This window comes from Polypterus senegalus, chromosome 10 (assembly GCF_016835505.1).
Source record: "Polypterus senegalus isolate Bchr_013 chromosome 10, ASM1683550v1, whole genome shotgun sequence".
NCBI lineage: Eukaryota > Metazoa > Chordata > Cladistia > Polypteriformes > Polypteridae > Polypterus > Polypterus senegalus.
The window spans coordinates 130,884,871-130,903,729 of NC_053163.1; the positions used below are offsets into that span (position 1 = coordinate 130,884,871).

General features: G+C 42.6%; 1 protein-coding gene across 1 annotated transcript in view; it reads left to right on the plus strand.

The window, feature by feature from the left end:
* Window positions 1-8,952, plus strand: part of LOC120538250 — an 18,563-nt gene extending 9,611 nt beyond the window's left edge. The window contains exons 2-4 of the mRNA XM_039767702.1: window positions 7,709-7,864; window positions 7,985-8,267; window positions 8,396-8,952. Coding sequence (XP_039623636.1) covers window positions 7,709-7,864; window positions 7,985-8,267; window positions 8,396-8,638 — 682 coding nt within the window. The 3' untranslated portion in view covers window positions 8,639-8,952. The remainder of the gene's footprint in view (window positions 1-7,708; window positions 7,865-7,984; window positions 8,268-8,395) is intronic.
* The last annotated feature ends 9,907 nt before the right edge of the window (window positions 8,953-18,859 follow it).

Here is an 18,859-nt window from a genome sequence, read left to right on the forward strand (position 1 = left end):
AGGATTTAAGTGAATCTCTTTTGAAAGTACAACCTTTATAACAGCCATTCCGAGATACGCTAACGCGTCTTGCTCCCCACTATTTCCCCCACATCAGCTAGCGGAGCCCCCGGTATTTGGTCACGCAGTCGCTCCTTCCAATTCGCCCTGCCCTTCTCTGGTACGCCAACCCGTCCACTCGAAAGACCGCTGCTGTAGTCCTAATTCACAGAATCACACAGATACAGGTGGCCCTCACAAAACACACACACACGCACAGCTCCGCGGCCCGTTTTCTCATTCCCGTTATCTATAAAGATTCGCATTTAAAGAGGGCTTCCCGGTCGACCTCTGCTGCCGCTTCCGAAGGTCAGACAGCCTGCACAATAAGTTCAGTGGCTTTAGCAGCCGCCGCCGCCGCCGACGCCCCAGTCCAGAGACAATCCGCATTTTCACCTTGGTGGGGGTTCGTTTAGGATCATAGTATGCCGTGGGCACGACTCTGGGGGTCTCACATGGCCACATTTCATTGTCTGACTGCTCAGATGCAGCTGAGCAGAGACCATTTAAGTGTTGTAGGGGTTTCCATCCTTCTCGATCATTCACTGTTTCATTTTCGAAATTCCACGTGTGTGAACAGGTATATTAATTAAAGCTATAAATACACTCATTGTTACCCGGCAATGAGATACCAGATGAAGTGTGGGGATGTAAACATCGCGTTCAGTTTTTATGAATCGGCTGCGAGTTTTTAAACACCTTATATGGCGCCTTCCTTAAATCCATTTACAACCCAGTTAACATCGTTACATGTGCAGGGATCAAAGAACTTGTCGAGAATACCCGCGTGTAGAAAAAGAGTAATTAAAGGGCGCAAAACGAGCAAATCAGCACATCAAAAGGGCAAAACCAGAAATAGGCGAGGGGAAGGCAGGACGCGAGCGTGGGCGCCTCCTCTGAGATTAGGAGCCCCTTGACAGCGGATAATTAGTCGTGGAATCTGCAGTCGGGCCGAGCTGAGCACTGCAAATAGGAAAGACAATTGTGTGTGGCATGCAGCTAACAAAAGGACAAAAAGAAAAAGACAGCAAACAGGGAGACAGCAGCACAAAAGCTGGAATGGATTTATTGCGGTATTTTTAAACATGTCTTTTTACTAAGATGGTCTGATATCCCGTCAAGGAATGGTTCCAGACATAAAAGCCACCGCCATCCCAAGAGGCCATAAAGGTGAGTTGAGATAATGAATTGGGGTGAATCAGACCCACACAAAAAATATATATATATATATATATATATATATATATATATATATATATATATATATATATATATATATATATATATATATATATTAGAATTAGAACAATCTAGACGAGAACAGGCCATCCAGCCCAACAAAGCTCGCCAGTCCTATCCACTTGTTTCCTCCAAGAAAACATCAAGTCGAGTTTTGAAAGTCCCTAACGTCTTACTGTCTACCACACTACTTGGTAGCTTATTCCAAGTGTCTATCGTTCTTTGTGTAAAGAAAAACTTCCTAATGTTTGTGCGAAATTTACCCTTATCAAGTTTCCAACTGTGTCCCCGTGTACTTGATGAACTCATTTTAAAATACAAGTCTCGATCCACTTGACTAATTCCCTTCATAATTTTAAACAATTCAATCATGTCACCTCTTAATCTTCTTTTGCTTAAACTGTAAAGGCTCAGCTCTTTTAATCTTTCCTCATAATTCAACCCCTGTAGACCTGGAATCAGCCCTGTTGCTCTTCTCTGGACCTTTTCTAGTGCTGCTATGTCCTTTTTGTAGCCTGGAGACCAAAACTCCACACAGTATGCCAGATGAGGCCTCACCAGTTCATTATAAAGGTTGAGCATAACCTCCTTGGACTTGTACTCCACAGATCGTGCTATATAACCTGACATTCTGTTAGCCTTCTTAATGGCTTCTGAACACTGTTGGGAAGTTGATAGCTTGGAGTCCACTATGACTCCTAAATCCTTCTCATAAGGTGTACTCTCGATTTTTCGACCGTCCATTGTGTATTCAAACCTAATATTTTTACTTCCTATGTGTAATACTTTACATTTACTGACATTAAATTTCATCTGCCACAAATCTGCCCAAGCCTGTATGCTATCCAAATCCTTCTGTAATGATATAACGGATTCCAAATTATCTGCTAATCCACCTATCTTGGTATCATCTGCAAACTTAACCAGCTTGTTACTTATATTCCTATCTAAATCATTTATATATATTAAAAATAGCAGCGGCCCTAGCACTGACCCCTGTGGAACACCACTCTTAACATCGGCCAGTTCTGATGAGGTTCCTCGCACCATCACCCTCTGCTTCCTGTGTCTGAGCCAATTCTGCACCCATCTAAAAACATCACCCTGAACTCCCACCTCTTTTAACTTGATGCCCAACCTCTCATGTGGCACCTTATCAAATGCTTTCTGATATATATATATATATATTACAGTTATTACTGCTGTCCCCCAGATTTAGTACCCTGGGGTCAATTCCTGATTCTGGGCTCATGTCTTGAATGGGTTTTCTTTCCACTTCCCGTAGTCCTGCAAATCTGTTCCAGAGAGTGACTGTGCCCTCCATTGGCCTGACCCCTTGACCCCTTCTCCTGGGCTGTTTCCTGCCTTGAAACCCACGATGCCAGGATGGCACCACAAGTTGTCACACTTTTCCACCATTGACACAAAGCTCCCTTCCTTAAAAATAACGATGCCAAAGTGGTTCTTCAGTGAAATGCCATAAGCATTGCTTCCCAAAAGAACCCTCCACGTGAAGTTTCTAGTAAGAAACCCTTTCTTCTTAAAACCGTGGAGCCTGGGCAAAATCGGCCTCGTGCTGGCACCCCTCCCGAAGGCTCGTTTTGGGTCTGGACTTAGAAATTTTTCCAACATCTTACACCCGGATGTCCGGAGGGGCCAAGGCCGGGCATGCCGTGCCCGGGAGAGAACTGTGGAACCTGGGCGAAGTCCGCCTCGCACTGGCACCCCTCCCGAAGACTCATTTTGGGTCTGGACTGATCTGTAATAGGTTCCATAAATATATGAACAAATGACAACATATTTGTGAAATATCAATGGGCTTCTGATGTTAAAAGGACTCTTGCTGCACAGAGTAACTCCGATGAAGTTCAAGTCTTCCTGATCTGTTAGTGTCCAACTACACTCTTTAAAATCCTGGTTCTTTAATAGCACTGTATGGTTCTTTACTGGGTTGTGTACTCCCTTGTAGAACTATTGCTTGTCAGATAACCATTTCATTTTGGAAAGGTTTCTTTGCATATGAAGTTATTTTTTTGTGCTTTGAAAAACCTCTTAATATCTACTAAAAAACTGAAATCTTCAATCTATGATAGGCTACCTAGCAGAGCACTAACAGAGTAAGAAAACCTGAACTTAGCCCGAGTTATTGTATGAAGCAAGCGTCCTTTTAAAATCAGGAATCCATTGGTAATTCAGAAATCTGCCTGTTCATGGATATTACAGAGCCTGTTACAGAACTAAATAAATAAAAGGTTCTTTCTGGAACCTTCATGTGGGAACTAAAAATGGTTCCCCTATGGCATCACTCTGACAAACTTCTCCAGCACCTTTATTTACCAATCCGTGGTGTCACTTTACATTTACTTGATAATTTATTTTAAAATATTTTTGTTTTTCTCTAATCGTTTTTTCTTTAGGGCAGTCGTGAGTTTACTTGTGTGTCCTTTTTTAAGGTTTATCTTCACGACTCGGCAGCCTGCTAGTCTTAATCAGCAAAATTTGCCAAAATGTTTTTCACAGCAGATTTGCCTGACCTTCATGTAATATTCTCTATGCGGTCTGCTTAGACAAACTTTTTTTTTTTTTTTCTCCACTGTGGCCCATGATGCATTGCAAGGCCAGTAGTGTAGCAGCGAAAGTTGGATGGGACAGCCCAATAACCCATTGCGTGAGTATATAATGCTGACCCTAGAAGTGAATGGTATGCACGACAGATCAACTGCTATGAAGTATGATATATGGATGAAATTCGTCTTCTGCTGTGGATTTAGTAAAACTATTTTACTGGCATGCTAAACACAAAACATGCATACAAAATGAAACTGGAAATGTGGCAGCATATTTGTGTCTTAAAGGTAATGTCTTTCAGTATGGACTTCTATGTGGCCCATGTGTAATACATGAGCCTACCAGTTTAATGGTATTACCCAGAATGCTGTGCAGTTGATGCAAACAGGAAGGCATGCTTTGGTGTTGTGGTTATTTGATAGCAGCGATGGTGAGCGAACAAAAGCATCAGGGTAAAAAATAAAACACCAACGGCACTCTCTGGTTCAAGAGCAGTGAGTACCTGCTATGAAATCTGTGGGGTCCTCTATCCAGCAGGGGGCGCTAGCTCCCTGGTTGGAATAAGTTCTTTTGTAACTGCGGCATGTTACATAACCTGAAACTATATAGATATAATATAAAAAGGTGATACCCCTCCCTTAGTGATACGGCGGTAAGAAATCACACAGGAGAAATAACTTAGCTTTCTTTAATAACGGGTCACGCGGCATAACAGACAAGGAAGCCATGACAACACCTTGTGTGGAATCTGCCATTTTTATCACTGCGTTGGAAGGATTTTCCGGATTCAATGACGTAATCTTCCATCCATCCATTGGCTTCAAAAGGTGTGCCGGGCAATGTTCCAAGGTTTTATACCCTTTCTCCATGTGCAGGACCCCACTTAGGTAAATCATGCCATTCCAACCAAGGAAAAGAAGATCCAATGTCATGCTGACTCTGACACACAGAAATAGTACAATGCCCATTTCGCAGTTTGTCCTTAACTTGTGTTGTCTTAAAAAGCTTACCTCGCAGTTGTTATGTGGTGAACTCCTGGGTGCTAAATCTGGTCTTATGTTAGCTGTACATGTGAGTGGATTTATAAAATATTTTTTGTACAGAGCAATGTGACATATTAAACTTAAGATTCTGATTACAGGTCCAAGCCTCAGTAAATTCATGCACACTTCACCTGTTGACACTGCCGGCAAGCAATTTTACTGTTGTGATACTTAATTCTGTTAATTTTATCCCAGGAAGGTAGCGTGGTGCAGTAAGGCATAAGGTCACTATTCTGCCACAGAAGAGCTGGCACATAGCTGTTGTAATGGACGGCACACATGGAGTGGCAAACCCGTGCAATTGAAGGATTGGAGTAAATGACCACAAATGAATATTTTCTTCTCCAATACGCTAGGTGGCAGCCTCCCTGGGTAAGGATTCCCACGCAGACACCTACTTGAGCATGCTGGGAGCTGTAGTCCTGTGAGGCAGCCCTGTTGGGTTCTGTGGGGGCTGCCAGTGGGAGCTGATGGGATTCTTAATCCCTACTTTGTGAGACTTCTGATTGACCTGGATGTAATTTAATCGAGCTATGCCCTAGCACCTACAGTACACCCTGGTCCAAGATAAAAGAGACTACTCGACCTCATCCAGACAAGCTGGAGTCCGGAGGCTTGCTTGGGCAGTGTGGAAGGGAGAAAGAGAAGAGGAGAATTGTTTTGTAGCAGGTTCATGCCTTGTTTAAAGCCTTTGTGCAGGGTATTTTGTACTGTATTTGGGTCTTTGAGGTTGTGCCTAGGGTTTGGGGTACTGCAACACCATCTGATGGTCCTAGTGTTCAGAGCTTAGTCTTGTGCAGCCACCCTTCTGTAGCCAACTTGACATTAAAATCTATTGGCTATGAACGAACTGAAAGGAAACGGCAACACCTCAAGTGTAGAACTGAACACGCTTTGAAGTGAAAAATGACAAACCACAATAATACGGGCAAAACGCGTCATCTAAAAACTCTGCATGGCTCAACCTGCACACTGCACATCCGGTAGTAGCACTAACTACCATGTAGCCAGGTATTTCCTAATCAAACAATTTAAACAATGACTCTCTGCAATATGAGCCTGTTTATTCCACTCCTTTTCAGATTTGATGCCACTCCACTCATACTGCTAACTTCTCTTCCACGAATTGTCAGAAGCACCGTTTTTGGTTTTTTTTTTTTTCAAATTTCTCACGGACCTCCTCAATGGCGGGTAAAAATCAAGATGTAGTGCAACGACCTGTGAATGGTGCATTAATGGTATGAATCTAAATCTTTTTTTATTTCATTATACCATGGCTCTACTTAAGGGAGCAAACTGGATGTTTTGTACTTCTTCCCTGGCATACACTGCATGGCCCTGACTTGAAAAAGCTTGAACCAGAAATGCAAACATGTGATTAAAAAACAACAACGCCAACAACAAGCAGTTCTCATTTTAGTAAACGTGGGGCCTAAGCAAAGGTTTATGGATGTGGTGAGAGAGGACAAGCAGATGGTGGGTGTAACAGAGTAAGATGCAGGCGTCAGAAAGATATGGAAGAAGATGATCCGCTGTGGCAACCTCAAACGGGAGCAGCTGAAAGAAGAAGAAGATGACCTGTCAGTCTGGGACATATTATCAGAGCATGGGACATATTAGCTATCAGCTAAGCAAATGAGACTAATGGACTGAATGGTCTCCTCTTGTTTGTCAGATTTCTTATTTTCTGATATTAGAAAGTTGAAGTTGGACATAAGTGTACGCTTCCAGGAGTATAGAGGACACTGCAGGGCCAACTGATGCTTGGCTGAGGGGGATCTGGATGTGGTGAAACAGTATAAAGCCTTGGAACATTCCCAGCTTTGAAGCCAACAAACGGATGCAGGACGTCACCAGCTGTTCCTCACAATGCCTTCCACATCTGCATTGACGACGCCGACAGAATTCACTCTTTGGGCCCCCACTCCCGACCGGGTCTTGCCACTTGCTTCATTTGTCTTTGTGATATCTGCAGTGTAAGCCGACATTAAACGAAGCTAAGTTATTTCTTACCGCCTTATCACTAGGGAGGGTTTTTTTTTTATGTTGTATCTATATACAGTAGAGTCGGGTTAAGTAACACGCCGCAATCACAAAAGAACTCACTCCCAGGGAGCAATCGCCCCCTAGTGGACACAGACAATTGCACATACTACAAGAAGCAAGCGTTTTCTGCATTTATCATACCTGACCTTATTTCATATCTGGGCCCTTTGGATTGGCTTCGCACACAGCAGCCTAGCCCCAAATTCAAAAGGGAGGCTTCAAGCCTGTACCGGCCCTAAGAATTGGGGTATAGAGTTTTAAACAACAAAAGCTCAAAATGTCCACTTGTGGTAGAAATAAATTGAAAATATATTACAGTTTTTTTCAATTGCTTAGACACTAAAATTAAAACTTTCTCACAATTAACAAATCCTCATACTCAAGGAGCAAAACACCGGCCTAGATTTGCACAACTGTAAGCACATTTTCAGCTTCACACTTTTTGCAAAACATAACACACAGTCATTTGCAAAACACTAAACACACTTAACATACATTACACACAAAAATCTATCATGAAGTCACTTCCTTGCAATACCAAAGCACTGACTGTCAAATTACCGCACCGACCAACCAATTGGTTCAACGCAGTCATCAGGTGTGCAAACACTATAAAAAGGCAACAGGCAAGTTCACCTGTCTTCAACAAAAATGGACAGTGTCGGAAGAAGAGGAAGAGTACGGATGAGAGGGGGAATCTGGAGAGAACAAGGTGGAGGAAGAGGAAGAGGGAGAGGAAGACCTAGAGGAGGGGTAGGACATGCATAAAGAAGAAGACAACCAAATCTGTGTAACGAAATTCGTGCTACAATTGTGGACCATGTAATAAACCACGGACTAACACTGAGGGAGGCTGGACTGAGAGTACAGCCTAACCTAAGCAGGAACACAGTGGCATCAATAGTTCGGACATTTCGTCAAGAGCACAGGTGAGAAACTTCTGTCAACAGAAAATCCATAGCTTACTGCATGTACTATATCAACCGTTTTGGTATGTATTCATGTTTCCTTTTACAGTAAGCTACATGTATTTTGTTTGCCCAACATAGGATTGAACGTCGAGAACACCAAGGAGGGAGGCGCCCTATATTCACACAGGAGCAAGAAAGAGAGATCATAAACCTCGTTTTGGCCAATAATGCAATCAGACTTCGAGAAATTCAAGCCCATATTGTCAATGATCACCAAATTTTCAATAATGTCCTACAGGTCTCTCTGTCAACAATAGGCCGTATCCTTAAAAAACATCAAGTTGTGATGAAACAATTGTATAAAGTGCCATTTGAAAGAAATTCAAACAGGGTGAAAGTCCTGCGGCATGAATATGTGGCGGTATGTTTTGTTCACTGACTGTAGTATTGTGTACTGCACACATAACCTTTTTACAGTACATGTAATTTTACTGTATAGCAGACCTACAGTATATTGATAACGCAATGTGATATTTTGCTGTATTTCAGAGAGTTTTGCGAATGGATGCGGAAGAAGTCCCGCATGAGTTTATATACATTGATGAAGCTGGATTTAACCTGACAACAGTGAGAAGAAGGGAAGAAACATCCTTGGCCACAGGGCTATTGTCAATGTACCAGGGCAACGTGGGGGTAACATTACCCTTTGTGCTGCCATTACACAGAATGGGGTCCTTCACCGCCATGCCAACTTGGGTCCTTACAACACTGACCTCATTCTTACATTTTTAGACCGATTACACAATATTATCACAGCAGCAAACCAAAGGGACCAGATGCAATACATTGTCGTCTGGGACAATGTGGCTTTCCATCGTTCCACCCAGGTCCAAAACTGGTTTCATCAACACCCACAATTTACAGTTCACTACCTTCCACCATACTCCCCCTTCCTAAACCCCATCAAAGAGTTCTTTTCAGCATGGCGGTGGAAGGTTTATGATCTCCGGCCCTATGTCCAGATGGCCCTCATTCAAGCTATGGAGGAAGCATGTGATCAAATTGACGCAGCATCCATACAAGGGTGGATTCGTCACTCCAAAAGATTCTTTCCACGTTGCCTTGCAAATGAAAATATAGGCTGTGACGTTGACGAGGCCCTGTGGCCAGATCCAGCTAGGCGGAGAGATGTTTAGGTTTTTATTTTTATTCTGCACTGAACTGGATATGTAATTTGTTACAGTATTATTGTAAGCTTACAGTACAATGGTATGTTTAGTAATACCATATGGAAACTGGAAAAATGTTTTGTTACGTAGGAATGTTTCATTCAAATGTTCAGTATTGACTGACTTGAGTACATGAAAAGAAATAAATATGTTCATTAAGGTGCAGTACTTGTCTCATGTGTTGTGTTTGGTCAATATATTCATGTTCTTTATCAATATCTCAAAAAAGAGAAAAAAATCAAACTAAGACTATATCATTAGAAAGGTAGAAATGTTACAAGTGTTTCAGATTGAGCACAGCAGTGTGTAATTGGTTCAAACAGAATCCGACTGTATGAACCATGTGTGCGCCATAGGGTACCAAAATGGGCTTTTGGTAAATTATTGTACAGTTTTGAATTAAATGTTTCATTTTGCAAAAGATCTAAGATATTCTGCTACTTGTGTGTGTAGATGTGTGAATTGTGTGTAGGGTTTTGACAAAATGAGCCTTGTTTTTAAAATCGTGCCTAAGCAATCGTAAAAAACTAATATAATTACACTGCAAAAAACCAGAACCAGTGTAGTGTACAAGTGATAGGTGGGGATGTTTTCTGCGCAGAGCAAAAACAAATTCGAACTGATAACGAAACAAAATAATAAATCGTAAATTAGTTGTTTATTAAGTGCCTTGAGCATGGGAAAGGCGCTATATAAATAAAATGTATTACAGTTTTTTACGTTTGGCAGGCTTATTTCTTACAGCTTACTTACAAAAGTTAAGCAGGTTTCATTTCGAAATTCTACACGTAACGGTCATAACGGTCGATAGCGGTTGACAACGTCCGCCATGTTGAACTTTCTTATTTATGGCCCCATCTTCACGAAATTTGGTAGGCGGCTTCCCTGCGTTAACCGAAACCGATGTACGTACTTATTTCAGTGGTATGACGCCACTGTCGGCCGCCATATTGAATTTTCCAAATGTCACTAATTCTCCAACTTCCCGGTAGGTAGAAGGCTGAAATTTGGCATGCCCATTCCTTACAGCTTACTTACAAAAGTTAAGCGGGTTTCATTTCGAAATTCTACGCGTAATGGTTATAACGGTCAACAACGTCCGCCATATTGAACTTTCTTATTCATGGCCCCATCTTCACGAAATTTGGTAGGCGGCTTCCCTGTGCTAACCAAAACCAATGTACATACTTATTTCGGTGGTATGATGCCACTGTTAGCCGCCATATTGAACTTTCCAACATCATTAATTCTCCAACTTCCTGTGTAGGTAGAAGACTGAAATGTGGTACTTATTTCGGTGGTATGATGCCACTGTCGGCCGCAATATTGAACTTTTAACGGAAACCAATGTACGTACTTATTTTGTTGGTATGACACCACTGTCGGCCGCCATATTGAACTTTCCAACGTCACTAATTCTCCAGCTTCCCGTGTAGGTAGAAGGCCTAAATTTGGCAGGCTCATTCCTTACAGCTTACTTACAAAAGTTGGGCAGGTTTCATTTCGAAATTCTACGCGTAATGGTCATAACGGTCAACAACATCCGCCATGTTGAACTTTCTTATTTATGGCCCGATCTTCTCGAAATTTGGTAGGCGGCTTCCCTGCACTAACCGAAACCAATGTACGTACTTATTTCGGTGGTATGATGCCACTGTCAGCCGCCATATCAAACTTTTCAACAGTCTTTGCTACTTATGGGCCCATCTTCAAGAAATTTGGTACGTGGGTTCCCAACGCTAACTGAATCCTACTTACGTACATATACGTCCATAGCCTGCAGCTCGGTCGCCGTGTGAGGCAGCGTTGGGTCCCCCATCCCAACGCCTCCCACGTTGTTTGCTGCCTGCCTATATAAGGCCGTCCGTTGCTCCGGTCTCTACATTCCCTTCCTTGCTTCGCCACGGGATTCACGTCTCCCTACTGATAACTACAGCCTTTTTGTTTAATCCACGGCTTCTCCGCTGTTTTATTGTTTGTTTATTACAATTATAGTTATTGTGTAGGTATTTTAGACTTACTTTACATTGTTCAGGTACCCATTTCCTTTATCGTTACAACCGTACCCCCATTAACATGTCTATAGAGGTGATCACCATCGATCAAAGAACTGTCACTTACTGAGTGGTTTCCATGCCCGGAGATGGCACCTACCTTTTCCATTCTCTGTGTTACGTATTGCACGGCCATATCAGGCTCACTCTTGATATCCGGAGGAACATTGTGTCTTATGTATTGAATGACTGGGACAGGTTCAAGGTGTGGACTGATGGCGGTACAGGAGATAATTAGAATACACAGGAGCACGATAAGAGTGAAATGCTTAAGCCCTTCACCTCTGCATCTGCATGTGAGTTGATGGCTGTCGCTGAATTGTTCGGTTGTCGCTTTCAAGTGTACCGAAATGGCCAAATATTTTACACCTTTTGATAACCGCCAATGCCTGTTAAACATCTTAGATTCACAGGTGACGATTTCAGTAGTGGACACTTTGATGTGTATGAATGTTTAAACACTCAAAAGCTGGATGTGAAGTTATCAATGAAACCGGTTGTATACTTACAACGCCTGACAGATGCCGAATGTCTCTTCAACACAAGTCCTACAAATACTGTCGTAATTGAAACTCAAACCGATTATGACAGCAGCAATCCAAGCTGTGAGATTTGAAACAAGATTACTGTTCACATGGCCAACTGTACATTGCATGCTCAAGAGTAAGCTCAGCGCACAGCTTGGTCATATTACAACCGGAGGGCCGAACTCACAATGTGGTATACAAAGAGATCCTTAACAAATAATTATTGCCATATTTCCCCTCAGTTTAAAAAGGTTTAATTTTCTTCTTAATAAAAATTTTAATGCAGTACTTCACCGCTGCGAAGCACGGGTATTTTGCTAGCAGGTTAATATATTCAGATATGTTGGAGGGCGGCAAACTGAAGCACCGCCCAGCCCTGAGCGGCACGAACTCGAGCTACGCCACTGATTAGGACCACTTTGAGTCAGGGACAAGGCTGGCGGAAATTTGTCCATTGCGTCTTTTATTTTCTCTTGCGGTTAGAGCAGTCCACTAAGGGACAGTGCCCTGGGCAGAGGTTGTCAGCAAATGGTCACAGAATACAAGCAAAGGGCTCTATGTCTAGATAAGTGAATATGCAAATTCAGCTAAGATTTACTCTGATTGCTTCAAAAGACATGAGGTGTTTAGCAAAGAATACAAGCAGCCTACACATCCCGAAAATGAAAGTCTCATTTCAGTATATTCTTGGTCTTTCCAATACTTCTTGAGTTCCTGTGTGTGTGACATCTGTAAGTCTTACTGGGTACATGATAGTCAGCAAACTTAAACCATCACCCAGAACCTTCTTGTTCTTTGTTGTTTGCTGGACCTTTGTCTATTTGCTGATGTACTTGAACAAGTTCTTGACACTTATTAACCCTTTTATACTGTGTATGTGTAAGATAGATGCTATATTTTAATATGGGCAGCATACCGAGCCACTTCATGCGCAGTAACTATACTATCCCTAAATGAATATGTGACCCCAAAGTCTAATTTTTTTTCCACACAAAGGCTGCTGGTTTTGAAAACTGTAAACACCAGAAGTGAGTCTACTCTGAGCAAAGCCCTTAACCTGTACTTGCTTTGTTCCTGGGGATGACGTTAATCTGCATCCAGCCCTGCAAGCAGGTCCTCCAACTTACAGGGAATACTTGGGGGCTGGGGGCAGGATTGGCACTCCAGCCACCATATAAAACCTCAGACTGTTCAGTGTGGTGCCGAGGTGTCACCCACTGCACTCGGGTCCCAATCCAGGTGGTTTGTTGTGTGGTGGGTGCAGCAGTGAACTATCAATGCAGGCTCCCTCACAACTACACAAAAATGGAGAAGATGAAAAACCATGAAACATTTGATCCAAAGCAAACCAAGTACATTCCTTTACGTTGAAAGACTTTTTAAGGATGATTCCACTGGATTACAAAAAAGAAAGGCAAGGCAAAAAAGAGTATAAATCAGACTTACCCAAAAAGCAAAGCCTAATGCAACCAAATCCAAATCTGAGCCAAAAGGCAAAAAAGACCTTAATTCAAATTCAGGGTCCAAAAGCCAGAGAATCACAACATGTACAGAGGTAAAGCAAAGCAAATGAAACACCAGCACCAATCACTGCTATGCCGAGGTGGATGAACACTGTAAAGTTTCAGTTTAAATAATTCTGGAGTTTGCATGATTAGGTGGCCCCACATCCTCAGGTTCCACATGCAGGAGGCAGGGCGCATCGCAAACACTACACAGAAACACAACAGTAAAGAAATCCATCCATCATCCAACCCGCTATATCCTAACTACAGGGTCACGGGGGTCTGCTGGAGCCAATCCCAGCCAACACAGGGCGCAAGGCAGGAAACAAACCCCGGGCAGGTCACCAGCCCACTGCAGGGCACACACACACACACCAAGCACACACTAGGGACAATTTAGGATCGCCAATCCACCTAACCTGCATGTCTTTGGACTGTGGGAGGAAACCCACACAGACACGGGGAGAACTTGCAAACTCCACGCAGGGAGGACCTGGGAAGCGAATCCGGGTCTCCTAACTGCGAGGGAGCAGAGCTGTTCAAAATATAGAAAGACAAAACAAAATCAAAATCAGAATTAATAACATAATTTGAAAAATGAGATTTAAATAACAATAAAAAGGCTAAATAAACGTATGCCAGGCCAGCAACCCTGGCCGCACCATAAGAGAGTTTCATTGAAATGGTTCATTGCTGTGGCCTACCGTCATTGCTAAGTGAGATATGATAAATGAAGGGGACGTTTTAACCCTTTCGTGAGGAGTCTGTATGTTCTACCTCTGTGTAAGCAGGGATTTATAGTTTCTGTGCAAACCCTTCAAATGAATGTGTGTTGGGGACTCAGCATGAATGGGTGTGGGTCCAGTGACAGACTGGCATCCCATCCAGGGTTGGTTCCTGCCTTGTGCTCAGGGTTTCCAGGTTAGGTTGCAGCTTCCTGCATCCACAAGACTGAATTTACATTTCCTCACTTTGCAGATGTTTTATTAATTCAAAGTGACTTACAAAAGAGTTGATCATAATCAAGTAAACAACAGTGCGGGGTAGTGATTTGAAACAAGCCTACAAAATTGATCTCCATGACCAAATAGAACGGCAAGTTCGTTCATCTTTCCTTAGCCATCAGCAATTAGAAAGATGGCGCCAGAAGAAGAGAGTCTTCAAGTGCTTCTTAAACACATGGATGGAGTCAGCAGTTCACGTGGTGGTGGGCAGCTCATAACACCAGCTAGGAGTGGATTGAGATTTAACGCCACACAGAGGGTGGCAACCCCAGACACCATTCCTCAGAATGAAGGGAGTTTAGAAAATCTTATATTGTGAGTCTCAATTAAAATTCATAATCAGGCATGGCCTTCAGTTGCTGCATAACGTACACCATTTCTGGCTGCCTACACTAATAGATGACAGGAAGCTTTCTGAAGTGTTCGGTCATTTTGAGCTGCTCTTCCCACAAATGGTTCACTTTCCTGAAGCTCTACAAACACATTTTTGGTGACATCTGCTGGTCAAAAAAAGCAATAGCAATTAAAAAAATTGCTTTGTGACTTAGTACTCTTGAGATATTTGGAAAAAAGACTTGGAAACTCAGATTTTAGCTCCTATAAAACACGTTCACCCCCTTGCAAGTTTTCACGTTTTATTGTTGCACAACACTGAATCACGGAGGATTCAATATGAATTTTTTTTTGGACACCGATCACCAGAAAAAGACTCTTTAATGTCAAAGTGAACGCAGATCTCTGCAAAGTGGTTTAAATTAATTACAAATGTAAAAGACAAAATAATTGATCACGCAAGTTATTCGCCTTCTTTATTATGCCACACTTGAATCATCACTGGTGCAGCCAGCTGGTTTTAGAAGTCACAGAATTAGTTCAATCTATTGGAGTATAAATGCCCGTGAATGTGGAAGGGCCAGATTGTGGTCTAAGATATAGAATGAAGAAAAACGAACCGTCCAATCAACTCTGTGAAAAGGGGACTGAAAGGCACAAGTGAGGAGACAGAGACAAGACAATATCCAAGTCACTGAAGATCGTTGGAGTCCAAGAAGTCCACCAGCCAGGAAGAAATGGAGTTTGTGTCAGTCGTAAATTTGTTAGAGCAGGCCGTCTACAAAAACTGAGAGCTCCTACAAGAAGAACACGGGGACACAGTTGGAAACTTGTTAAGGGTAAATTTTGCCGAAACATTAGGACGTTTTCCTTTACACAAAGAATGATAGACACTTGGAATAAGCTACCAAGTAGTGTGGTGGACAGTAAGATGTTAGGGACTTTCAAAACTCGACTTGATGTTTTCTTGGAAGAAATGAGTGGTTAGGACTGGCGGGCTTTGTTGGGCTGAATGGCCTGCTCTCATCTAGAGTGTTCTAATGTTCTAAAGAAGATCACACAAATAACACAAAGTCGCAGCTCGAGCGGTCTAGGCCAAGTGTCCCCAGGCAGATTCTACATAAGGACTCGCTGGACACAGAGAAGAAGCAAATTCTTTCTATTGTAATTAATTCCATTAACTGCAGAATCGCACACAGCTCTCCCAATAGCTCTGCTGATCATTTCCATGAGCTTGGCACTGTAGTAGTGGCACAGCAGGTAGAGATGGCTCTCAACTAAGAGAAGCTCCCATGGCTCAACCCGTCAAGTGCTACTAGAATCAGCAGATATGTCTTCAGACACACCATGCTGGAATGGGGAGAGCATTGTTCTTATAAAAGTTTCAATATGCGGGAAGACATTTTTAGTAAGTCATGAACAAAATGAGTCACACAAAAACTGAATGTGCCATGAAACTCAGGATTTGACCTTACAAAAATCCATATTAAAGCAAATTGCATTTCACTTCCAGGAGGATTCAAACCAATTACACAAGCGGAAAGGCAATTTAATTCCCGTGTGGAAGCACTAACATGAACATGCCTGACATAAAGATCTCTAGTGGAGGAAGTCACTCACTTCATGGCACATGTAGCCATTGTGCTGAGCCTCCAGACATTTTCTGGCAGTATGTTCTCCAACTTTGTCAATTGTGAGGACAATCTTGCCGACTGAAAAATCCTAAAGATGCATCGGTGACAGAAATGAAAGCCAAAGGTCCACGACACTTGGAGACGGTCTGTCCTCAACCTCTTCTGAAGGAATCAAGAAATGGGAAAGGATGGCGGTTAGGAGAGCAACGTCTCATGAAGCGAGATTTTCTGTGGGAGAAAATGGACACGCAGAACATCACATTTTAAAAAGGTGTACATGGAATTGGCAGATTTTGTGCAGTTAAACAGGACATTGTGAACAAAGCTTTAGGGATCAATGCTCCAAAAACAAATAGTTTGGCATGGAAAACAAGGAAGTTTCACAATTGCAAAATCATTTGTCAAACAAACTTTAGTGTCAGTTTCTCAGAGCTGTGGGCAAACTGAAACTTGTCGTTTGTCTCATCTCTCATTTTGAACGTGGGAAAGGTGCTCCATACAACCCCAGTTCCAAAAAAGTTGGGACAGTATGGACTGTGCTAATGAAAAGAAACAGAGGGATTTGTGAATTTTGTTCACTCTGTATTATACTGAAAACACTCCAACACATTATTGATGTCACCTTGTGAATGTTTTTGTTTGTAACTTTGAAGCATAAAACAGATGCTTCCAAAAAGCTGGGACACTCATGTTGTAGGTGCTAGAGAGGGAGGACTGGCGTACAGGCCAGATGCCCAGCCAGGAGAACGGGCTTAATGGGAGCACACAAGAGTGGGAGGTGTCCCTCCAAGCTAAGCTCTATCAGGATATCCTCAGCGTGGCATGAGAGATGGGACCTGGAAACGCAGCCCTGTCTGGGTCTTTGAGGACCGCCAGAGGGTGCTGCCAGGGGAAGGCTACCCTGGTTTCCACACAACCCGGAAATGCTCTGGACAGGAGACCGGAAGCAGTTCCAGGGTCAGGCTTAAAAGGAAGCCTGCCAACTCACTTAAACTGGATGGAGGAATCATGATTGGTTTATTTTGCTGGAGTTTCTGGAAAGAAGGTGTCTTATCAAATAAAAATCATTTATCTGAACCTGGAATTGTATTGGGTTTTGCGGTGTCTCACCAGTGTAACATCACCGTCACTTATTGAGGGTTTAGGCACTGAAGACACACGTTTAGCAAACATCATTTTCCACTGTTCATCCATCATGCAGGTCTTCAGCTGCACTTCTGGACAGGACCTCCACTGCCATATGTTGCGCTTCATAATGTGCCTCACATTCTCCATCAGAGACCAGTCAGGACCACAGGTGGGCCCCTCTTGTACCCGCACTCTCCCCTTACACAGCCTCACGCTTGTAACTCAGGCAGAATGTGCTCTGCTATTGTCCTGCTGGGAAGTACAGGGACATGCCAGGAAATGCTGGCATCTAGATGGCAGCATGTGTTGCTCCAAAATTTGTTTATATCTTTCTTCCTGCATTAATAGTGCCCTCATCGATATGCCAGTTAGCCATGCCAGGGGCCCTGACTCATCCCTATAGCAGAAGCTGGCTTTAGGACCTGACACTGATAATGGACTTAATGGTCTTTGTCCTCTTTGACCTGGAGAACACAACGGCGTTTTTTTTTTTTTTACTAAAGAACTATAGGGCGAGTCAAAATTATGTTAACATTTGAATGGTGGAAACCATTTATTCACAAAACATACTTCGTATGTGCAAGATGATTTACAGGACTGTCTCAACCTGTTCGCCATCATGTTCAACACATGCACCATACGTGGCACATAAATTGTCTGCAATAATTGTACACAAGTACATACATAGCAGTACCATTAGTGTTAACATTTGAAATGCTGACTCGTTGGCCCACAAAACACAATTCCACTGTGCTGCTTTCCATCTGAGAGTACAGCAGGCCCAGAGCAGTCAGCGGCTCTTCTCTCTCAACTGGGCTGATTTCTAGCTTCTGCTTTGGCTAGTGACTGCGGCCGATGAAGTTTTACAAAGTATGCCCCAAGCCCACATCATGACATCCATTACAGACTGGTGACATCTAGGAGACTGGAGATCGCGCGCCTTCAGAAGTGATTCTCAGCTTTGCCCTTTATGGACTAAGATTTAACAGGATTCCTTGAATCTTTTAATAGCAATGTGTGCTTAATATCCTACCAGTTTGTCTTTAGGAAATGTTGCTCTCAAAGTGCTGGATTATCTCTTCTGCATTTGTTGGTAAAACGGTGAGCCTCGACGCATTATTACTCCTGAAGGACTGCAGCCTTCACTATGTTACAAATTTTTATTTTGTTCCTGGGTACAAAGTGTGTTTTCCTAACCCGTTATGCCTAAAAAAAAAATAGAAAATAGCTGTTGTGCCACAAAAACTTTTGTGATCAGGACAATGATATTTTGAAATTTGTCTGTTTTCGAGAAAATTCTCGATTCACGTTCTTCTAGAATATTCTTAAACTGTTAGAATCGTCCACAAGTTTCTAGAATTTTCCAGAATTATCTAGAACTTTCAAGAAACTTTTAGAACATTCTCAGACTGTCCAATAGTAGTCATACAAGTATAAAAGCACAGGTGACTCGAACCAACATTTCGGTTCATGTTATTTTTTTGATTTGATTTAGATGGCATCAAGAAGTTGCTTGCACCCAGCAGATGCATTTTGCTACGTCTGTGGACAATTTATAAAGACAAGAGCGAGAAAGTATTCCATGAAAGCGTGTCGCAA